Here is a 25,854-nt window from a genome sequence, read left to right as displayed (position 1 = left end):
TATTTTTAAAAACATGAAATCAACTGTTTCTTTATACTGAGCCTGAACCTCAGTGAATTTGGGTTGCAGTTCCTGCTCTAGAAGGCTGACCTAAAACCAATGTGAGAAGGAGGAAGGATTTTGGTCCATTACAAGGAAGACATTAAAGGTGTCCAACAATAAAAGAAGGCTGTTTTTTGAAGTTAAGAGATCTCCATCCCTAGAGGTATCCCTGGAAAGGCTGCACAGTGTCTAATGAGAAAGTGGTGTGGTCTGGCTATGGAGTCAGACAACCTAAGCACACATCACAACTCCCTCACTTTCTACCTTGAATATGCTATCTAACCACTCTGTGACTTTTATAGTAGCCTAAAGGAAATTATGAATAGTTCTCATCCTCACTGCCTTATTGCCAGGCTTTAGGTTTTAGGAAAGAAGCCAGGTTCCCTAACGACACTGGAAACATGATTGTTCATATACAAATAGCTTGTCCAAATAGAGAAGGAAAGTTAGAAGAAAACTGCAGAGAGTGCATTACACCAGTATCTTCCAAATTTGCCTGATCATCAGAATCATACTCAGCATTTGTTTAAAATATCAGCTCCAGTGAGTACACCTCCACCTGGAGGGCAGGCCAGCTCTAAAAGGGAGAAAGAGGCTGAGGGAACCATACCCAGTTCTTTTAATCTTACCAGTTATGAGTCGGGAGGAACGAATGAAGGGTAGGGAGAGAAATGTAGTGTTTTGTGGAAGAAGTTCGTCCACATGGACACATGAAGCCAGAGAAAAAGGAGGTCCCCTCACTAATAAATGGGTCTAAAATATAGGAGGTGTAATGCAAATACTAACAATGTAACTGGTTAATATCTGAAAGGGAGATTAGTAGATTAGTCTCTGCTGATACAAAGAACTCACTCAATGATTTGCTAATTTCAGTGCATTGTTGTCCTTCTTAGGGGTATAGGGGCTCACCTATATGTCGTCTGCTGAGCTTGATGTGGATTATGGCCAAACAGCCCTATGTTAGAGTCTGGCCAGAGCACATATAATAAAAAGGGCCTGATTCGTGAAAAATAAAAAATAAGTAAAAAATAGAAAATAAAATAAAATAAAATAAAATATCAGCTCCAGAGCACATCCTACTGAATCACAATCTCCAGACAAGGATACTAAATAGCTGCATTTCTTTTGAAGATGTCACAGGTGATTCTTATGACTAGACAAGCTTGGGAAACATTTCATGAAAAAATTAGCTCCTTGAGAAAGGAAACATATTTTACTAATCATCATACTAACTTGGCACACAGAAGAAATAATTGATATCTCTACTGAATAAATGACTGCTATCACACATAACAGTGTGAAGTTTTTACTTGTAAGATAAAAGATATGTATTTTACCCTTTTTCATATTATTATTATTATTTGCAGTAGAAAAGCACTTAAGAGTTTCAACTTACACTATGGCAGACTAGTTACTCTAGGGGAACATTCCACTAAGCTTGTAAGAATCGGGGGAAATCTCCAAGTACCACCCAATTTCTTCCCTAAAAAATTGACAAAAGCTGGAATGGAAAGTTGGAAGCTGTGAGTGGTAAGCAGGATGAATGGGGGTTTTCATGAGGACAAAAATCTCTAGTAGCAACGTGATCAGGATGCAAACCCTGAGTGGGAGAGAGATTTCCACACTGAGTCTGAACCTTCCAAGGGGGAAGGTAGCTAGTATGGCTTTTATTAGATTTATTCTATGTATTTTATATTTTTGAAGTTTTTAAAAAGAAACATTTTCTGTTTGGTTATGATGTAGAAATACAATTGCTTTTTTTAATTGATCTGTGCCCAGCAACACTGTGAAACTCTACCATTAATTTTAATAATTTGCCTTTAGATTCTTGGAGTTTACTACATATACAATCATATTATCACTAAATAGAGTTTTATTTCTTCCTTCTCAATTGTTATATCTCCTATTTCTTTTTCTTGCCTTACTACACTGAATTGGACATCCAATATTATGCTGAAAAGAAATGAGAACAGGAACTCTTGTCTTGTTCTAAATCTTAAATAATGTGCTAAAACATTTTACCAAGTAGGTTTTCATAGAAACCCTATATCAAGTTAAAGCCCTCATTCTTAGTTCATTTTATGCTGAAAGGGTAGTAGCCCTACAGGTTGGGTATGTCCCAACAGACACCTCACCTTGGGCAGTCCCTGGGCTTTGTCCCCTCAGACTTTAGTGACTATAAGAACAGACCCTCCAGATCACCAAATTCAGCAAGTTCTTTCAAAATAAATAAAAGCTGGTTTCCCTTCTTGACTTCCCTCTCTGACTTTCTTCCTTCTCCCAGTTTTTGGCCTATTTTCATTGCATTCACCTACTCATCAATGCATTTAAGTACTTTATAAATATGTTGTCCAGCAGTATTAATTATTTTCAATGGAAGGGTCAATCAGGGGACCTAGCCTGCTATACATCTGTAATCAGAAGTCTGAACAGACTCTTAAGAATTATTTTATGTAAACAGGCACTCTCTTTTCCAACTGGCTTTTTCTTAATTTTCAGTTAAAAACACAGAAAATAATTGGATGAAATGTAGCCAAAATGAAAACATAGTTAACACTATGTGCTTTTCTGGGAAGTAATCTCTAATGGAAGAGTTTTGGAAAAGATTCAGAAGGATAATCAAATATGAAAGAGTGCCACAGTATCAGTTATAAGAACAAAAAAGAAAAAAAAAGCTTTCAGTGCTATTGAAGGTAAAAGTCACCTTTGCCCTCTTTTCCCATTCCTTCTACAAGAACAAATATTCTAAATTTTAAAGATGATATAATCCCCTGAATGAACTGTATTTAGGAAAAATTCATAAGATTTGTATTTCAGTTGCTTGCCAAGCTCAGCATTTTGACCCTTAGCAAAATACCGCAAACACCAGTGCTATGACTAGTCTATTGCTATACGTTCACTACAAGAGCCAACATCAGCTCTTCAAATACCTGCTCAGCAACATAGCATAATTCAAATTCTTGCCTCTAGAGCCTAGAAACTCCTGAAGTTTTAACCCAAATGATGCCAGGACATTTGTCATAGGCACTGGGGATACAAAATGAATAAAAGATTTCTTTTTAAGAGGTCACGATTGATCAGTTGATAACAATGAGATACCAAAGGTACAGAGGGGATTTAAGTGGGGAGGTAAGAGAAGAAGGAGGTCTTCAGGAAAGCATCCCAGAAGATATGACTACTCTGGATAAACATTAATAGAAGAATTTAGGTGAGAAAGAGGTTAACTGCAGTTCCTGACTGCTAAATGCATCACATTAAAGCTCTGGGGCAGGGCTTCCCTGGTGGCACAGTGGTTGAGAGTCTGCCTGCTAATGCAGGGGACACGGGTTCGAGCCCTGGTCTGGGAGGATCCCACATGCGGCAGAGCAGTTGGGCCCGTGAGCCACAACTGCTGAGCCTGCGCGTCTGGAGCCTGTGCACCGCAACGGGAGGGGCCGCGACAGTGAGAGACCCGCGCACCGCGATGAAGAGTGGCCCCCGCACCACGATGAAGAGTGGCCCCCACTTGCCGCAACTCGAGAAAGCCCTCGCACGAAACGAAGACCCAACACAGCTAAAAATAAATAAATAAATAAATAAATAAAGCAGATATTAATTTAAAAAAAAAAGCTCTGGGGCAGAAACAGAAAAATGAAGCTAGTGAGGAAAAACACAATTAAATCCCCAAGACTGAATCAAAACATAGTGACTGAAAGAGAACAATAAGCAATAATACAAATAATGGGTAATATTTTAATGAATTACTGACTATCTTTACTATATAGAATGACTTGTCTCTTCCCTACCATCTTTAAGAATTTGATAACTATTTGTTAAATAAATTATATCTTTAAAAATTAAATGTGATTAAAGGTACTACATGAAATGTATCAAAAATGATTCTGAAATATTTTTAAATGAGAAATGTAACATTAGGATTCTGGACTGGATAATTTCAGCTAGGCTTAACATTCTATGAATGCATAATATATAGTCCAATAAATATAATGCAGGTGTGTACTAAAAAGTTGTTATTTAATAAAATTGAAATACAGAATTTTAAACATTTGAACAACAGGGTACTAACTGATTTATGTAACCCGAAACTCCTAATTTAAGATGTTTTTCAGGTGAAAGTACAGCATGTATTTCATGGTGGCACCTACTGGCAAAGTGTAGAAATGCAGCCATACTATAGCTAAGATGGTCTGATGAAAAGCTGGCAGCAGAGAGGTAAGTGTGATTTGGATTCCTCCCCTGATCATTCCTTGGACTCAAAGATTATTGTGATTCCCTACCACCACCACCACCCTATTATAAGACAAGTAGTACAAACTTACACTCAGCACAAGGGTTAAATACATTTTTATCTCTGAGTTTTAAGGTTGAGGGACAGAGGCCAGGGTGAGATACAATCAGGAGGTAGAGAGTATAGAATTTGTACACCATACTGAGGTTTCTGGATTTTTATCCTGTACCTAATATGGAATCACTGAAGGATTTTAATTATGGCAGTAACATCTGCTGCTTTGAAAAGACCACTGGCAGCAGCGAGGACAACAGGATGGGGCAACTCAAGACTGGAGGCAGAATGAACAACTTGGAGATAAGTAAAAAGAAGTCCAGGCAAGAAAGGATGAAAGTCTGAAAACAGACTTTCCATAAAAAATGGAAATAAGATAGTAGCTATAGGAATAGAGATAAAAGAAAGAATATGAAAAATGTTAAGTAAGAAGAATTGATGGATCTTAGTGAATGAAGGGACAGAGAAAGGGAAAATGGACTTGAGGACATGGGGAGGGGGAAGGGTAAGCTGGGACGAAGTGAGAGAATGGCATGGACATATATACACTACCAAATGTAAAATCGATAGCTAGTGGGAAGCAGCCGCATAGCACAGGGAGATCAGTTCAGTGCTTTGCGACGACCTAGAGGGGTGGGATACGGAGGATGGGAGGGAGGTTCAAGAGGGAGGGGATATGGGGATATAGGTATGCATATGGCTGATTCATTTTGTTGTACAACAGAAACTAACACAGTATTGTGAAGAAATTATACTCCAATAAAGATGTACTAAAATAATAATAATAATAAAAAAATATGTTCCAAATTTCTGCTTGGGCAGCTGGAGGCAGAAAGGCTTCATCAACCTGGGTACTTTGGGAGGAGGTACCCGTCAAGCAGGTACGCAGGGAAAGATGAAGATTTAGTTTGGGAGATGCTAAGTTTGAGTTTCATTTGACGTAACAACCTATAGGTACATAAATATATATTTTGGAAACTCAGGAAAGAGTTTGGATTTCACTGAAATATGGATTTAGAATTTGCATATATGCAGTCAGAGAGGTAAGTAGAAAATAAGAAAACAAAATATCAGAAGTTATGGGAAAAAGAGTTCTAAAAGAAAAAATGATCAAACTTCAGGACTCAAAAGAGACCAGAGGCTATGTCAACTAGAAGATCATAAATGATCTTTTGCAGAACAGCTTCAGTAGAGTGGAAAAGTGAGTAAGTGTGAGTCAGTTAAACACAGACAAGTAAATAAGTATTGAGTGCCTACTCTGTGCCAGAAACTGTGCTAGGGCTAGGGAATACTACTGAAGAAAATCAATAAAGCCCTCATAGAGTTTACAGCCTCATGAGACATATTCAAGATATTTTAAATCATTAGAAATTGGGAAGTGGAATAAAAGACAGTATTTTTTCAAGAATTTGAGCTATAAAAGGAAGGAACTGACAAAAGCAGAAGATGATTTGTTGTTTTTTCTTATAATCTTTATAGACTGTGGCTAAAGGACTAGTAGAAGTTGAAATTATGAGACAAAATGAATAACCAATGAAACATTGTCCCAATAGGTTACCCATACTATAGGAAATATCCTGCCTTCTCCCCCTCTGGACTTCATTTCACCACCATTCTCCATGTCTGGTTAACTCCTTCAAGTTCATCCTTCAAGATTAAGCTCAACTGTTAACAAACATCCAGGTAAACACTCCTGACACTCTTATCCCTGACTCCCACAAACTAGGTCAATTATCCTTTCCCCTGTACATCTTTCCATTATTACATAAATAGAATACATGTTGTAAGTTTTTGATAACTTTACTATTTACAATCATGAAATGCATATATACTTAACATATGCAAAAATCACCTTACAGAAGAAAACAGAGACTGCTCAGATGGACTATTTAAACACCCACTTCTTCAGTATCGTCCCTAGAACACAGAGTAATTGCTCATTATGACCAAACAGGATATTCAAAATAGATGGCTGCTAAATTGAAGAACTGAAGTGTACCCTAGGTGCCTCTAAAACGTACTTCTATCCTTTTGTACAAAAGTGTATGTATGGATGTACTTTTACCCTGTTAACTTACCCCAACTAGAAATTCCTCCAAAAAGGAATGTAATTATAACAAATTACATTGGATTGAATATATGTACTTATATCTGCTCCCTCCTAAAGTGCCACTAAAGTGACAAAAAGGAAAATGTTTTAAATCCATAAAGAAAAACAGAATGGGAGAGGAGACAATAGTCGAGAGCAGAGGCATATCATGAAAGTACAGAAAGACGAAGAGCAGATGGAAAGGTGATAACTGACTACCCAGAACACAGAAAGCTACAACATAAGTTAACTGCTAAGAGAGACACCAATAAGAAGTAATCTCAGAAATTGAAGGCAATACTGAAGGCTATGGTGAAGGTGTCATTGCAAATAAGAAAGCTGGTTGACAGTCTATGTGAGGAACACTTAGACCCCTGAATCTCCTCTCTTATTCTGAGCAATCAGGCTAGTGCACTTCTGTCACCTCAGCATGGAAAGCAGGATTACTCTGAAGAAAGTAAGCCAGAGAGGCTCCAGACCTATAGGTACCAATGACTGAAAACAGAGGGACTGAGCAAAAGTCTACATATTGAACTGGGCAGCTCAGCATCAACCTCAAATCCCAGAATACTGCTAGCCAGACTTACTGCTTTCAGAAAGAGATTAAAGGATGCCACTGTGGAAATTTGGGGGTAAGTTCCAAAGAAAAGACCTGCAGTTATTCACATTTGGAGAATCCCCAATAGAAGAGCCAAGTGGCTACTATGCTATAATGAAGTCCACTGTATAGAGCTGCTAATCAGCTTTATAGGGTCTCATTCCTAAATATGAAACAACAGTCCAGAATCACCCTACATTTTAGGAACACCTTTAACATGAAAGAGGGCAAAAGAAACAAAAAGAAAAACATTCAACTAGATACAACAAAGACTATCCAGGTAGCAGATAAAAAATGATCATATAAATCAAATAACCTTGGAGAAATAAATGAAATAAGATCACATACAATCAAATGTGAGAATAATGGTATTTATCTCCCATTTACTTTAGAAAGCTACTTGAGCAAAATAAGGGGTTTAACCAATTAAAAATAAAGTCATGGAATCCTGGAAACAAGGTAGAGACAAAGAAAATTCACAAGGTGATGAAGCTTCATGGCTGACACTCTGAAACAGGCCTAGCAAGCAAAGTATACAGACTGAATGAAGAAGACAGATGACTCTCCAGAAGGAATGTCTTCAATGGCGAAAATCAGAACTGAGAGATGACCTAATAAAAAAGAAGAAATTGTGTAGTTTCATTGGCAAACTTGATAAAGAATTGATAACAAATATATAAGAAGCAAAGCAAGAGAAAAAAGTAGATAATCATTGACCCTAGAAAAAACCAAAAATGTATACAAGAAAGGAAGTATAATAACAGTATACAATATAGCTTAGCTGTAGGCAATAATTACAGAGTTATAATAATGTAAACTCCAAAATATGATTTAACCTGATACTGTGGTATAACTATATTAGAAGGAGAGAAGAAGAGAAGTGTGTGTATGTGTCTGTGTGTGTGGTAGGAGGGGGAGAGGAAAAGAGGAGTATTGGGAGGTTGGTGAGTGGGTGGCAAATCCTCATCTTCCATGGTAGGAAGTTAATAAATAATGTCTAAAATTAAAACTCAAAATTAGCTGCATAGACCAACAAGGGCTTAATATTCAAGATACAGACAGCTCATATAACTCAGTATCAAAAAACAAATCAACCAATCAAAAATTGGGCAGAAGACTTGAATAGACATTTTTCCAAACAAGACATACAGATGGCTAACAGGCACATGAAAAGATGCTCAACATCGCTAATTATTAGAGAAATGCAAATCAAAACCACAATAAGGTATCACCTCACACCTGTCAGAATGGCTATCATCAAAAAGTCTACAAATAACAAGTGTTGGAGAGGATGTGGAGATAAGGGAATCTCAAACACTGTTGCTGGGAATGTAAACTGGTGCAGCCACCATGGAAGACAGTATGGAGGTTCCTTAAAAAACTAAAAATAGAACTACCATATGATCCGACAATTCTACTCCTGGGTATATATCTGGAAAAAATGAAAACACTAATTCAGAAAGATATATGCACCCCAATATTCAGAGAAGCACTATTTACAATAGCCAAGACATGGAAGCAACCCTAGTGCTTAATCCAACAGCTAAGAATGAAATATTGCCATTTGCAACAATGTGGATAGACACAGAGAATATTATGCTTAGTGAAGTAAGTCAGACAGAGAAAGACAAATACTAAATGATATCACTCATATGTGCAATCTAAAAAAATAAAGACAAATAAACATATACACAAAACAGAAACAGACTCACAGACATAGAAAACTAGTTTATGGTTACCAAAGGGGAGAGGGGGGAGGGATAAATTAGGAGTACAGGATTAATAGATACAAACTACTATACATAAAATAGATAAGCAACAAGGATTTACTGTATAGCACAGGGAATTATACCCAATATCTTATAATAACCTATAATGTAATATAAACTGCAGAAATACTGAATCACTATGCTGTATACCTGAAACTAACATGATATTGTAAATCAACTATAGTTCAATAAAAATTTTTAAAATAGCTGCATAAAAATTTCATTTAAATGAGGTAAATACAGAAATAAACACATAAAAATATTGAAAGTCAATTCCTCTGAGGATTTTATTACTATAAGTCTATAGTACCATTTGACTTCAACAAAATACATCTATTTTGCTTTGCTAAAAATATAGTATTCTTTAAAATTAATTATCTGCTATCTCAGAAGAAATGGCTGGCCAATATATTATTTAGAAGTTCAGATGTCACTGATGTTGACTATAAGTCATATTCAAACCCTCTTCCAAATTCACTTCGTTGTAATAGATATCCATATAAGAAGACAGAAGGAAACAATTCAGAATAAAATCCTGAACAAAATTCTTCTTGGAATCTTAAAATGGAAAGACGTTTCATAGAATAAGATATAGCGATTAAGAGAATAGGTTCCTGGGTCAGAAATGAATTCAGATCCCAACTCTGCTACTTACTAACAATGTGACTAAGGTAAGTTACACCAGTGCTTCAGTTTCTTCCTCTCTAAACTGAGTATTTATCTAGCAACGACAATGTAAGGTTTTTTTAATGATCAAATGATAATCCCCATAAAGAGTTCAGTGTAATGTCTGACACATAGTAAGTGTTCAATAAATACCAGCTATTTTTATTAGTACTATGCTATGGCATACCCACCAAACTGACAATGATCTCCCATGATTGCTAGCATATACAACCCACTTCTGCCCCCACAAATTAATCTAAAATTAACTCACCATAAAATATACCAGTATTATAAATGAGAGTCTATCTGATTAAAAACACCTCTTAATTCCAATATCATTTAAAAACAAATTCCAGATGAATCAAAAATTTATGCATAAGAAAATGAAAAAAAAAACCTAGCAGAAAATAGAATATAAAATTCATCATATTTTTTATCAATTTCCTGACTCATTCTTGGTATGAGTTTCCTTTATTGCTAAATAAAAAGTTTAAAGAAATTATCTATTCAGTCATTCCCAATCCTCAAAAATCTATTTCTTCCAGAAAAAAAGTGAATGGTAAGCCCTCTTCTCTAGTCAAATTTAATTTGAACATGCCATTTGACTTTGGCAAAAATTTTAGAATCACAGATAAGCAGAAATTTAGGGGGAAAGGTCATGTGATTATAATTTATTAATCTAGATATTTATTAATTGAAGTATAGTTGATTAACAATGTCGTGTTAGTTTCTGGAGTACAGTAAAGCGATTCTTTTCCATTATAGCTTATCACAGGATATTGAATATAGTTCCCTGTGCTATATAGTAGGACATTGTTGTTTACCTACTTTATATATAGTAGTTTGTATCTGCTAATCCCAAACTCCTAATTTATCCCTCCCTCATCCAGATATTTTGTTTCTTCTTCCTAGTTTAGTCTGATGCTTTGGTCATTTCAATAGCTCTTAATTTTTAATCTACCTCTGATTCTGTGAAGTTTTAAAGACAGACTAATAACACACATTTGTCATACCTTGGATTTGGTATTTCTCCAAGAATTTCATCTAATTTGTCAATGAAATTAATAAAATTAGACAATCCTTTTATATGTGTCCTTAGAGGATCAGATGGTGATGGTGCATATCCTTTCCCTCCAAGCTCTATTGTTCTAAAAAATGATGTAGCCACCTATGAATTAAAACAAATAATTTGGTTATGTTTAATGATTTAGTAAGTTAAAACTACACCTTATTTTATGAAGCTAGGCACATTTACATATTTCTAGGTACACAGGTAAAGAGAAGCACGTTTTATAACTCATGCCACATTTTCATTCAGAAGCAAATAATCAAAGAAACAACTGTCACGTAGAATTCATGCCAGCAAGGGTGATGGCAACACAGGTGGAGACTGAGACTGAGGAGCCAAGGCAGGGACAATTAAGGGCGTAAGAATATGTTCATAAGAGTATATCATTGTTGGGAATTCCCTGGCGGTCCAGTGGTCAGGACTCTGCGCTTCCACTGCAGGGGGCTCCGATTAGATCCCTGGACTACGATCCCGCAAGCCGCACAGCATGGCCAAAAAAAAAAGAGTATATCACTGTCTATAAAGAATTAGACAGTGATATTCTATAAAAAATAAATATATTCTTAAATAGACTGACTACTGGCCACTGGAATTGTTATATGGAACAAAGGAATTTTTCTGTGTCAATTGTGTTGATTTATTCAAAGTTGAACAATTAATTCAGCTCTTCCAAGCCTTAGCTTCTTTATTTGTAAAATAAAGATTTAGACTAGATTCACTAAGCCCCATCTAGCTTTCACATTTTAGGATCATTTGATCATGTGTAGTTCAAAAGGTCTTGCCTTTACAATGATAAAAATACATATATAATATGATGGCTATACATTAGGCCATCTCCATCAAAGACAAAATGTTCTAAAGCTGTATTTTCCAAAGCATATCCTAAGAAAGGAAAAATCTATGAAATTTAAATAATCTGGGGAAAGTTCCATGGTTAAATAACTTAGGAAACGACAGGTTAAATAACAAGGTTAACTTAAGCAGATTTCTTTATGGTAGGACTTCTTGGAAGAAGTATACATACATTACACATATCCAGTAAGAGTATACACGATTTCCAACTTTTTGCCCTTGGAAACATTTATTCAAAGAGCATTGAACAGGAACTTTTGCCTCTGGAAATAATTTATTCAAGGAGAATCTAACAGGGCTAGCACTCCGCAGAACACATGTAGGGAAACAGAGCTTTAGAGAAATTCTCCCTTATGAACTTTGAAGGATATAGTAAAAAACAAAACTACCACGGATTTTCAAATACATGACATAGAACACATATTCACAATTTAAAAGTTGCTCTATCATAGTTACAAGAATTCTATATTAAGGTACATGGATCCACTGTTCAGAGAGTCTTTAAAATAAATATTGAAAATGTAACATGTCCATACCAAAAAGATAGACATCTGTTTCTCTCGAGCAGCATGTTTCAAATCAGTGAAGGCTTCTCTTCCAAGTCCTCTATCAGGAATATTGAGAATATGAGCCAGAGCCAAGTCATTCTTTGAATTCACTAGCAGGTTTAAATATGAGTAGATAATTTTCTTTGCTAGTAACTGTACCTGTGCAATAAAATGTTTTCTTTATTGAAGATTTCTAAATTCATAATCTTTTTATTTATTTATTTTTTATTGAAGTATACGTGATTTACAATGCTGTGCCAATCTCTGCTGTGCAGCAAAGTGACTCAGTTATACACACATAGACATTCTTTCATATTCTTTTCCATTATGGTTTATCACAGGATATTGAATATAGTTCCCCGTGCTATACAGTAGGACCTTGTTGTTTATCCATTCTAAATGTAATAGTTTGCATCTACCAACCCCAAACTCCCAGTCCATCCCTCTCCTTTCCCACCTCACCCTTGGCAACCACAAGTCTGTTCTCGATATCTATGAGTCGGTTTTTGTTTGGTAGATAAACTTATTTGTGCCATATTTTAGAGTTCACATATAAGTGATATCATATGGTATTTGTCTTTCTCTTTCTACTTACTTCACTTAGTGTGATAATCTCTAGTTGTACCCATGTTGCTGCAAATGGCATTATTTCGTTATTTTTTACGGTTGAGTAGTATTCCATTGTATACATGTACCACATCTTTATCCATTCACCTGTCGATGGACATTTAGGTTGTTTCCATGTTTTGGCTATTGTGAACAGTGCTGCTATGAATATAGGGGTGCATGTATCTTTCGGAACTATAGTTTTGTCCAGGTATACTCCCAGGAGTGGGATTGCTGGATCATATGGTAACTCTATTTTCAGCTTTCTGAGGAACCTCCATACTGTTTTCCATAGGGGCTGTACCAACTTACATTCCCACCAACAGTGTTGTAGGGTTCCCTTTTCTCCACACCCTCTCCAGCATTTGTTATTTGTAGACATTTTAATGATGCCCATTCTGACCAGTGTGAGGTGGTACCTCATTGGAGTTGTTTTTTTTTTTAATGTCTTTATTAGAGTATAATTGCTTTACAATGGTGTGTTAGTTTCTGCTTTATAACAAAGTGAATCAGTTATACATATATCCCCATATCTCTTCCCTCTTGCGTCTCCCTCCCTTCCACCCTCCTTATCCCACCCCTCTAGGTGGTCACAAAGCACAGAGCTGATCTCCCTGTGCTATGCGGCTGCTTCCCACTAGCTATTGATTTTACATTTGGTAGTATATATAAGTCCATGCCACTCACTCTCTCACTTCGAACCAGCTTACCTTTCTCCCTCCCCGTGTCCTCAAGTCCATTCTCTAGTAGGTCTGCATCTTTATTCCTGTCCTGCCCCTAGGTTCTTCAGAAACTTTTTTTTTTTTTAGATTCCATATATATGTGTTAGCATACGGTATTTTTTTTTCTCTTTCTGACTTATTTCACTCTGTATGACAGACTCTAGGTCCATCCACCTCACTACAAATAGTTCAATTTCGTTTCTTTTTATGGCTGAGTAATATTCCATTGTATATATGTGCCACATCTTCTTTATCCATTCATCTGTCGATGGACACGTAGGTTGCTTCCATGTCCTGGCTATTGTAAAAAGAGCTGCAATGAACATTGTGGTACATGACTCTTTTTGAATTATGGTTTTCTCAGGGTATATGCCCAGTAGTGGGATTGCTGGGTTGTATGGTAGTTCTATTTTTAGTTTTTTAAGGAACCTCCATACTGTTCTCCATAGTGGCTGTATCAATTTACATTTCCACCAACAGTGCAAGAGTGTTCCCTTTCCTCCACACCCTCGCCAGCATTTATTGTTTGTAGATATTTTGATGATGGCCATTCTGAGTGGTATGAGGTGATACCTCATTGTAGTTTTGATTTGCGTTTCTCTAATAATTAGTGATGTTGGGCATCTTTTCAAGTGCCTACTGGCCATCTGTAGGTCTTCTTTGGAGAAATGTCTAGTAAGGTCTTCTGCCCATTTTTTGATTGGGTTGTTTATTTTTTTGTTGTTGAGTTGTATGAGCTGTTTATATATTTTGGAGATTAAGCCCTTGCCTGTCGTATCATTTGCAAATATTTTCTCCCATTCCAATAATCTTTTTTTAATATGCAGTAAAAATACTTATGATCATTCAATGACAATATCTCACTCAGCTCTTTGGGAAAAGAGAATTGCCATATAAACCAAAAGCTTGGCTTGAACAATGAACATATCCTGGCTCGTGAAACCAACTTGCCACCAGTGACAATCTATAAGTAAGTAACAACTATCATAACTGTTGGAAAATGTCTCTTAGAAAATGATATAAAACATACAGCTGCATTTCTGATGAGACCTTATCTCATTTCCCTACATACATTTGCCATTAAATAATCACCAACAATGAAGCTCCCTGAAGCGTAGGGCATGGGCCAACTGGCACCATTTGGTCCTATACCCATGTCTCTTTACAGGGCAAGATATAACGGCTGAAGTTAAATTGTTAAATTTCTGAAGAATTACTAGATACTGACTTTCACAATACCAAATAACCAACGAAGTATTAAAATAAAGAGATTCAACCAAATGTTAGCAAATAATAGCAGGTAGTTGATGTTGACATTAACTGGCCTAAAACAGAGCTATAGACTGTTCAAACACAAGATAAATAACATTTGTGAGAACTTGATAGGGGCAACAGTTCTTTCATATATACGGCACTTGTCCTTCACAGTCAAGTGATAAACTAGGGTATTCAATGATCTTTTTCTTAAAATTAGCTAACTATAGCTTTTCAAGGCCTTGCAACTTCTAGTACTACAGAAGTGATACTGTGAACTCCCACAGGTAACAACTACAAAATATTAGGTAAAATTTTTAAAACATAACTATGTAAAGACACTGGAAAGCATCCAAAAAGCAGACACAAGCTGGAGGAGAATTTAATGTTAGAAGAACTGCAACAAGAAGGGTAAGAATTGCAAGTTTGTGGTTATTCAAGGCCCTACAACTTCCAGTAATGGGGGAGATGCAACTGATCATGTGAACCCCTTAAATAACAAACATTAAATTTTTTTTTTAAAAAGACTAATTGGTTTTTATTGTTCAATCAGAGGAACATTTTGTTGAAATTTGCCCGACTGCCCTTTTTGTCTCTTTGACACACTGAATGGGATTAGCTGGTGTTCAAGGCATTAGATCTGGAAAGAATTTCAAAAGCCCACACAGCAGACCCCAAGGTGGTGGGGGAATTATGGTTGAAGAAAAGTATCAATATATGGACTCTGATGACTAGGAGATGGCAGCAATGTTCTTCCAAATGAACAAACAAGGTGGATGCTTCAGAGTTGGGCCTCCTATCAAACCAGTTTGAGAAATCACACTACAATAATTTATACTTTACACTTGACAAATATTAAATAAAAAATTTTAAATAGTATTTAAAGACACTGGAAAGTGTCCAAAAAATAGAGGCTGGAGGAACATTTAGTTTTAAAAGAACTGCGATAAGAAGGGTATGAATTAAGTTTGTGGTTTACTGGCCCAAGTTTCATGACTATAGAAGTGACTAAAGGTGCCAGAGATTAGAATTCAGAGCTGGGAAAACAGCTAGAAATTTAAAGGAGGAAATCCTGGAAACAATTGAGCCAAATAGCCAAAACCCCTAGCTGACAGCAAAACTATGCAAGCATGGGGAAGATTCCATGGGGTCCATCAAAAACACAGACAGAAAACAGAAAGAAATATATAAGAAAGATTAAGCTATAAAGAACCAGCGCTATGCGTCTGAAGGTTTGCTAAACTGAGTGCACTCTACAACTGTGTATAGCTTAAGTGGCAGAAAACTGAAGCTGAACAGGCTTCAAATGTTAAGTATACAAAGCCAAAACCTGTCAGAATAACTGGAAAATTCATGAAAATCCCTAGGAAAAAGGAATCCACAGAAATAAGCTCCATATCTACCCCAAATGCTTGGCTGACTGCCAAATTTGGCAGGCAGAGGGAAGGCTTACAAAAGCCAAGCTAAAAAAACCAGCAAAGGGAAACTATAAGAACAGATATCCAATGCATACCACCAAGGAAACAAACTATGAAGTTGGAATCTAGGCAAGTTACCTGCCTACTAGAAAAAAAAACCAATGTTCCTCAGAAGAACATGAGAAAAGACTGGAGTTGCTATAAAATATTACCTGAAATGTCTGGGTTTCATCCAAAAATTACTAGACGGTCAAAGAAAAAGGACTGTGACCCCTTCTTAGGATAAAAAGCAGTCAATAGAAAATGTCACCAAGTGGACCTACATGTTAGATTTAGCAGACAGAACATCAAAGCATCTGCTATAAATATAGTGGAAAAACTAAACTAGAGATAAAAAGTACAATAACTGAAACAAAATTTGCTTGGTGTGCTCAACAGCAACTTGAAGAAAGTGAAAGAAACTATCAGTGCACTATATCAGTGATATAGATATATCAATAGAAATTACCAAATCTGAAAAACAAAAGAGAAAAAAAAAAAAAGAAGAAGGAACCAAAGAGATCTGTGGGTCAATTTAAACAAGTCCAACGTACATGTAATTGAAATCCCTGCAGAGGAGTGAAAAAAACAGAAAAAATATTTGCCGCAATTATGGCAAAAAGCATCCCAAATTTGGTGGAAAACATCAATTTATAGATCCAAGAAGTTACTCAAGTAGGAAAACACAAAGAAAATCACTCCTTTACACTTATAATCAAACTCTGACATCCAAAGATAAAAAATCTTAAGAGCAGCCAGAGCAAAATGACACATTACATACAGAGGAACAATAGTAAGGTTAATAGAACATCAAAAATTAAGTATGTAAGCGAGAAGACATTGAAACAACATATTATATGTGCTGAAAAATGATCTTAAAAATTACTTTACAATTACAATAGTCAAGATAGCACAGTATTGATTTCTTTCCCATGGCAGAAACTTGGAACCCAGGTGACATTCAGTCTTAATTTTCTTATTTCCTTTGAGGCACTAAGGGGTGCTTCCCTCTTATTTTCTAATATTGGGTTGGCCAGAAAGTTCGTTCATGTTGTTCTGTACCATCTTACGGACAAACTCGAACGAACTTTTTGGCCAGCCCAATAGATACATTAAACAACAGAAAAACATGTTTTTATGAATAAAGACTTCTCACAGGAGTATCCATTTTCTTGAAAACAGCACACAAATCTTGCTGTAAATTGCCAATGTTACAATTTAATTCTACGTTTCTTCTGTGAAAGAAGGAAAAAAATATTGCTTATATAATGAGTGTCAGGAAGTTTTCAGGCCCATAAAGAGAAACTTAACCTGTCTTCTTATAAACAGTAATATATAGCATTCTAATATAAAAATATTACAATTTAGTCGTTCCCCTAATGAGGGTCATTTAGATTCCTCCAAATTTTATTATAAGCATTGCTGCATGTATATTCTGATACTGATCTCCCTGCATATATGTTGAGTGTTTTTATAGTACTGCTGGGATTATAGAGAATGTACTTTTTTATTATTTTAATACATACTGCCAAGTGTCCTTCACTTCTACCTATTTATACCCCCACCAACAGTGTAGGAGAATTCCCATTTTCCTATATCCTGGCCAATATTTAATGTTATAAAACTTTAAAAGTTTTACCTATTTCCCCTGATTACCTGGAAGACTAGGAATCTTTTTAAAAATGTGTTGGCCATCTTTATTTCTTTTCCTGTTAACTGACTGCTCTTTCTTTTGCATGGCTTCCTATTGTGTAATTTGTTTGCTTTTTTCTTATTAATAGTAGTTCTTTTTATATTCTAGATTTTAACCCTCATATATTATGCCCTGGCAAAGATCTTCTCTCAGTCTGTTTCTTATATTTTACCACTGTTAATAGAATAGGTCAAGAAATTTTACATTTTGTAATTATCAAATTCATTAATCTTTTCCCTAATTTTTTTTGCTTTCTGGGTCTTAAGAATCCTTCTCAACCTTAAGAATATAAACGTTTCCTTTGAATAAGTTAATATAAATTGTAAAAAAAAAACAAAAAAAAGCACAGTATTTACAAAGGGACACTCAGTTCAATGAAACAGAATAGAGTCCAGAAAGAGAACTAACACAGATATTGCCATTTGATTTTTGATACAGGTGCAACAGAAGCAATAAGGAAAGAACAGTCTTTACAATAATTGGTGTGGGAGCAACTGGTCATCCGTATGCAAAACAAATGAACCTCACCTAAACCTCACACCTTTTATAAAAATTAACTCAAAGTAGATCACAGACCTAATGTACAGTATAAAATTATAAAACTTTCAGAAGAAAACATAGGAGAATATCTTCATGACTTGGAATTAGGAAGACTTATTAGATATGACAGCAAAAGTACAAAACATAATAGAAAAAATAAATGATAATTTGGATTTCATCAAAATTAAATTCCTTGCATGAAATTCTCTCCTTATTCTCACCCTCTCAACTACTTTCACCATGCTCTGGAATCCTGTTTGTTTTTAATTCTTAGATGTTGCTCCCAGAATGTTCACTTGAAATCCTCTCCTTGCCTATTACCTTGAGAACAGACTCACAAATTCTAAACTCAACTTATGCTCAAAACTTATGAAATTCATAAGTCATTCACTGACTGCTAACTTAGCTAAAGACCCAATAATTTATCATCTGTAAACTCTAACAAAATATTTCCCTTATTAAAATTAAGATTTCTTAAAAAAAAAAAGATTTCTTAATATTCTGTCTAATCACACTTAAATTAAGAAGCACAAAAGAGAGTTAAAACGTAGAAATAAAACTTACAAATCAATAGGAAGTCTCCCAGACAGTTATTAAGGAAGTTTCAAGTCCATATACATCTTAAAAGCACTTTTAAAGATAACATGCTTTGGGATTATTTAACTTTCATGTAAAAAACAATTCTTAAAACATAGAAGGCAGTCAGGGTCAATTTAAAAAACCTCAATGGACAGGAAAAGGTTACCTTAAACATGGACTCAAAATATACTCTAAGCAAACTTCATTAAAACAAAAAGTTTGATATGAACTCTATGAAACTATTTTTCTTAAATATTAAAGATACTAAATGTTACATTTGAAGACAGGCTCTCTGATTTTCCAGTATAAAGAAGCAATTCACATATTCTCTTTCTTATCACCCTGTTATAACTCTGCATATCAACCAATTATAATTCTCTGCATAAATATTAATACTTTCTGATACTTTGTCTATTTTATTAATCTTTCTACTATTTTATGAGTCCCCTGAGAGCAAATGATGTATCCTTAGGTCCTAAAAGAATGACTGGCGTTAGAGCAGGTAATCAATCCATTCTTATTAATAGGTTCTCAATCAGCTTTTGTTCAATGATAAATGAAAGAAAAATTAATACATGTATTTGCCCCCTTTAGATATTTCAAAATTGAAACTATTGATCAAAACTTATCGGGAAGTTGGGATCAAATAACTGCTCATATATTTTTATTACATTGCCTTAAAAAAAAAAGTACTAAGATACAACTAAATTAAAATCATCTTTAAGATCTGTCTTAAAATGATCAAGGGATCAATCCAAGAAGAAGATATAACAATTGTAAATATTTATGCACCCAACATACACGCACTTCAATACATAAGGCAAATGCTAACAGCCATAAAAGGGGAAATCAACAGTAACACAATAATACTAGGGGACTATAACACCCCACATTCACCAATGGACAGATCATTCAAAATGAAAATGAATAAGAAAACACAAGCTTTAATAATACATTAAACAAGAAGGACTTAACTGATATATATAGGACATTACATCCAAAAACAACAGAATACACTTTCTTCTCAAGTGCTCATGGAACATTCTCAGGATAGAATATATCTTGGGTCACAAATCAAGCCTTGGTAAATTTAAGAAAATTGAAATCGTATCAAGTATCTTTTCTGACCAGAATGCTATGAGACTAGATATCAATTAGAGGAAAAAACCGTAAAAACATACAAACACACGGAGGCTAAACAATACACTACTAAATAACGAAGAGATCACTGAAGAACGCAAAGAGGAAATCAAAAAATACCTAGAAACAAATGCCAATGAAAACACAATGACCTAAAACCTATGGGATGCAGCAAAAGCAGTGCTAAGAGGGAAGTTTATAGCAATACACCCTACCTCAAGAAACAAGAAAAATGTCAAATAAACAACCTAAACTTACACCTAAAGCAATTAGAGAAAGAAGAACAAAACAAACCCAAAGTTAGCAGAAGGAAAAAATCAAAAAGATCAGATCAGAAATACATGAAAAAGAGAAGAAACCCACAGCAAACATCCTTCTCAATGGTGAAAAACTGAAAGCATTTCCTCTAAGATCAGGAACAAGGCAAGGTTGCCCACTCTCACTACTATTATTCAACATAGTTTTGGAAGTCCTAGCCACGGCAATCAGAGAAGAAAAAGAAATAAAAGGAATACAAATTGGAAAAGAAGAAGTAAAACTGTCACTGTTTGCAGATGACATGATACTATACATAGAGAATCCTAAAGATGCCACCAGAAAACTACTAGAGCTAATCAATGAATTTGGTAAAGTTGCAGGATACAAAATTAATGCACAGAAATCTCTTGCATTCTTATACACTAATGATGAAAAATCTGAAAGTCAAATTAAGGAAACACTCCCATTTACCATTGCAACAAAAAGAATAAAATACCTAGGAATAAACTTACCTAGGGAGACAAAAGACCTGTATGCAGAAAACTATAAGACACTGATGAAAGAAATTAAAGAGGATACCAACAGATGGAGAGATATACCGTGTTCTTGGATTGGAAGAATCAATATTGTGAAAATGACTATACTACCCAAAGCAATCTGCAGATTCAATGCAATCTCTATGAAATTACCAATGGCATTTTTTATGGAACTAGAACAAAAAATCTTAAAATTTGTATGGAGACACAAAAGACCCCAAATAGCCAAAGCAGTCTTGAGGGAAAAAAACAGAGCTGGAGGAATCAGACTCCCTGACTTCAGACTATACTACAAAGCTACAGTAATCAAGACAATATGGTACTGGCACAAAAACAGAAACATAGATCAATGGAACAAGAAAGAAAGCCCAGAGATAAACCCACGCACCTATGGTCAACTAATCTATGACAAAGGAGGCCAGGATATACAATGGAGAAAAGACAGTCTCTTCAATAAGTGGTGCTGGGAAAACTGGACAGCTACATGTAAAAGAATGAAATTAGAACACTCCCTAACACCATACACAAAAATAAATTCAAAATGGATTCGAGACCCAAATGTAAGACCAGACACTATAAAACTCTTAGAGGAAAACATAGGAAGAACACTCTTTGACATAAATCACAGCAAGATCTTTTTTCATCCACCTCCTAGAGTAATGGAAATAAACACAAAAATAAACAAATGGGACCTAATGAAACTTCAAAGCTTTTGCACAGCAAAGGAAACCATAAACAAAACGAAAAGACAACCCTCAGAATGGGAGAAAACATTTGCAAACATATCAACGGACAAAGGATTAATCTCCAAAATGTATAAACAGCTCATGCAGCTCAATATTAAAGAAACAAACAACCCAATCCAAAAATGGGCAGAAGACCTAAATAGTCATTTCTCCAAAGAAGACATACAGATGGCCAAGAAGCACATGAAAAGCTGCTCAACATCACTAATTATTAGAGAAACGCAAATCAAAACTACAATGAGGTATCACCTCAAACCAGTTAGAATGGGCATCATCAGAAAATCTACAAGCAACAAATGCTGGAGAGGGTGTGGAGAAAAGGGAACCCTCCTGCACCTTTGGGGGGGCATGTAAATTGATACAGCCACTATGGAGAACAGTATGTAGGTTCCTTAAAAAACTAAAAATAGAATTACCATATCACCCAGCAATCCCACACCTGGGCATATACCCAGAGAAAACCATAATTCAAAAAGACACATGCACCCCAATGTTCATTGCAGCGCTATTTACAATAGCCAGGTCATGGAAGCAACCTAAATGCCTATCGACAGACGAATGGATAAAGAAGTTGTGGTACATATATACAATGGAATATTACTCAGCCATAAAAAGGAACGAAATTGAGTCATTTGTTGACACGTGGATGGATCTAGAGACTGTCATACAGATTGAAGTAAGTCAGAAAGAGAAAAACAAATATTGTATATTAACGCATGTATGTGGAACCTAGAAAAATGGTACAGATGGACCGGTTTGCAGGGCAGAAATTGAGACACAGATGTAGAGAACAAACGTATGGACACCAAGGGGGGAAAACCACGGTGGGGTGGGGATGGTGGTGTGCTGAATTGGGCGATTGGTATTGACATGTATACACTGATGTGTATAAAATTGATGACTAATTAGAACCTGCAGTATAAAACAAACAAACAAACAAACAAAACAACTAATACTAAACTTTCTTTGGGTTATTTGTATGGAAATATGTTAATATAAATGTTTCAGACATTACCTGAAATTTCTAAAAATCTTATATGTTCTGGTATAATGTTATAAGTCATAATTATAGTTATTACTTTAAAATGTATATCTCAGAAATAACTAAATTTCCTTGTCAAATGCATTATTATGAACTTTCATCAAATCTTTAACCATGGTCATTTTTAAGTCTTTTGTCATTTACAGACAGTTCTGGGTGTACTCTGATGCTTTTGCAAAAATGTTCCTATAAAAGAGTTTCATCTTCAAGGAATTCATGGAAAAGACTCTGACAAGTACAGGTTTCTGGTAACTGACTATACTGCTGACCTGAATGAATAAGCATTTTCAGAACTCTAATGGAAAACTGATGAATTCATAAAAGTGCTAACAAAAGATCAAGATAAAAAAAAAATTAATTACATGGGACTGAGTGAACTGATGAGGATGATTATAATTTTTGTGACTTTCTGTTTGAATTTAAAAAAAGAAAGAAAGAAGGAAAGAAAGAGAGAAAGAGAGAGAAAGAGAGAGAGAGAAAGAGAGAGGGAAGGAAGGAGGGAGGGAGGAAGGAAGGGAGGGAGGAAGGAAGGAAGGAAGCAAGGAAGGAAAGGAGGAAGGAAGGGAGAAAGAAAGAGAGAGAGAGAGAGAGAAGGAAGGAGGGAGGAAGGAAGGAAGGGAGAAAGAGAGAAAGAGAGGGAGGGAAGGGGGGAGGGAGGGAGGGAGAGGGGAAGGAAGGAAGGAAGGAAGGGAGAAAGAAAGAAAGAAAGAAAGGAAGGAAGGGAGGGAGAAAGAAAGGAAGAAAGAAAGAAAAGGAAGAAGAGAGTCTTCTAGTAGTGAGTTGAATACTTGGGGAGGCACAAAAATCTTTAAGAACCCTAGGTTACCATTAATGCTAGAGAAACAGAGAGTAATAAATGAAATGTTTTTCAGCATTTTTTGAAAGTTTTTTTTTCTTCTTTAAATAAGTAGTATATTACTCTCTGGGGACTCAACTTACCCTCATACTACTCCTGAAACTGGAAGATTATTTTATAGGGTAGAACATACTACTGCTAATATTAAGTATTATTGTTGTTATTGTTATTACTATTATTATTAATAGTAGGTTACTTTTCATATTTAAAGTGCTTTCACATATATTTAAAAAAAAAGATATGTCCTAAAATTTTATAAAATAAGGTATAACATAGTTTTCTGCTTTATTTCAAAAGTCCTTTCATCTTTACTTTCACAGTAAATCATAATACTTCATGTGAATCTATAATATAAAGTTTCCATTTTAACGTCACAGTGCAATAGTCTGTCTAAAACATACAAGAAGCATGACACAATTTCCCAAAAATCAAAGCAGAGGAAAGAGATACTCACATTGTAATCAGAAATTCCTTTACTCTTTCTACATTTAATTTCATGCAATCTCTGTTTCACTGTGCTTCTGCTGTCCAAAAATAATGAGAGTTTACTAATATGTATATGTCTGATCCTTATTGGGTACAAAACCAGGGCTTAAACTCCCACATCTACCACTTGTTCTTAAAGACTAGCAAATTCTGTCCTGATCTGTGATGTTAGGCAAACATCAGGGAAACACATCTTGGAGTCCTCACAGTTAGAGTGTTTCTTTTAACTCATGGCTGCAATTGGAAATCTATCCCTATCATTATGGTCAGATAACATGGCAGTTATGGTTTCCCTGCTCTTGTATTTGCAAGTGGGTTTTAAAGAGGCTCTCTGGAAAAGCATTCCACATAAATACAGTTAAGATGTCCAGAAGCAAGGGCTTAAATTGAAAAAATCCACAAGATTGAAGCTTTTACCCAGATACCAAAAATAAAGATACTGTTCCATTTATCTGTTTAATAAACTGATTCTATCCATACCACAAAATATTTGCAATGTTTGTTTAGAAGTTGAACAATTTTATTTAAGCTTTTTGACAACTTCAAGTTTCTTTTCCTAACCCTTAACTATTACTGAAATGCGTATGTTCAATCTCAATTTGAATAAAGTCAGTTTTTCTAAACTGATATTAAAATTTATGCAAGTATTGTTTTTATTTGTCAACAAATAAATTCTTACATATAATGAACAAAAAAGATTGGACTAGAACTAATATACTCGTAGAAATTTTTTATTTAACTGATTATTTTCTTTTCAGGCCTTTATTCTGTTTTTCCCTTCATTACTTCAGAATTTCTAAAGCAATAGTTTAGTACCTCAGGGAAAAATAAAATAAAGTAAAATAAAATAAGGAAACAAAAATATTGTTTCTGCAGTCCATTTCATTCATCTGCTTGAGGAACTGGTGTAACATTAGTAAGCATTTGGTGATCAAAATATATCTTTTTAAGACTGTAGCCCAAAAAGTCACTTTGGAATTTTAATAGAAATAAAATACTTTGCAAAAGAAAAATCAGAAGTCTGCAAGTAACAGAAAAATGGTTGAGAGGATGGCTGCTATTTCAATAGTCCTCATAAAATCTAATCCATCAGCTAACTGGTAGATAAAATTCTCTTAGAAAATATAATCCAAAGAGGCAAAAGATAAAAGTAGAGGATTAACACCACAAAACTACCATTGTTTTTTAAATGAGAAAACTATATGCTTACAATGAAGACCCTTCAGTTTCTATATACTGTAGTTCTTTTTCATGGCTATCCCTTTAAGATTTTTTTTTATCATAAAATAAGTTTATTGATGATAACTTTATATAATTTACCGTTGGTATTTGATGTTACAAACATTAGGGTGTTTGAGATATGCAGGATCCTTATATCAATATGTAACTGGGGACTTTCCTGGTGGTGCAGTGGTTAAGAATCAGCCTGCCAATGCAGGAGACACGGGTTCCATCCCCGGTCCGGGAAGATCCCACATGCCATGGAGCAACTAAGCTCATGCGCCACAACTACTGAGTCTGTGCTCTAGAGCCTGCGAGCCACAACTATTGAAGCCCGCACGCCTAGAGCCCGTGCTCCGCAATGAGAAGCCATCTCAATGAGAAGCCCATGCACCGCAATGAAGAGTAGCCCCCGCTCTCTGCAACTAGAGAAAGCGCGCGCCCAGCAACGAAGACCCAACACAGCCAAAAATAAATAATAAATAAATAAATGTAACTGGCATAAACCCCATTATTTGAGCTCTCTTAATTGCTTCCGTAATTTCTTTTTGTTTCTTCCACTAAGACCTATTATGTCCCTTCCATAAATTCATCTAGTAAATGGAGAAATAAACTGAGAAAAAAGCTGTACATTCTTATAATCTACCCATGTTCCACATAAGATACATTTTCTATGAGGCTCCTTATAAGGATTTTCCATTGGAATGGGCAGGTCCTCATTGCTGGTTATTTAGGTCATTTTAAATGTACAAATTAGTTCATTCCTCTTAAATAAAAGGCACAATAACAATTGTTTCCTCCCC

General features: G+C 35.3%; 1 protein-coding gene across 4 annotated transcripts in view; it reads right to left on the bottom strand.

Annotated features, from left to right (window-relative positions):
- The window catches only part of PARPBP (PARP1 binding protein), a 75,104-nt gene that overhangs the window by 20,584 nt on the left and 28,666 nt on the right, over positions 1–25,854 (bottom strand). For 2 of the 4 annotated variants that reach the window (XM_068559986.1, XM_068559989.1), the window contains 2 exons: positions 11,904–12,074; positions 10,460–10,614 (listed from right to left, as the gene is read on the bottom strand). The exons of 1 other annotated variant lie outside the window; for it this stretch is intronic. In XM_068559986.1, the coding sequence (XP_068416087.1) occupies positions 10,460–10,614; positions 11,904–12,074 (326 nt within the window). The remainder of the gene's footprint in view (positions 1–10,459; positions 10,615–11,903; positions 12,075–25,854) is intronic. One more of the 4 variants, XM_068559987.1, reaches the window with a different exon arrangement.

The sequence above is a fragment of the Eschrichtius robustus genome, chromosome 13 (assembly GCF_028021215.1).
Source record: "Eschrichtius robustus isolate mEscRob2 chromosome 13, mEscRob2.pri, whole genome shotgun sequence".
Classification (NCBI taxonomy): Eukaryota; Metazoa; Chordata; class Mammalia; order Artiodactyla; family Eschrichtiidae; genus Eschrichtius; species Eschrichtius robustus.
The sequence above is the reverse complement of the archived record's forward strand: the minus strand, read 5'-3'. Positions and strand labels throughout refer to the sequence as shown.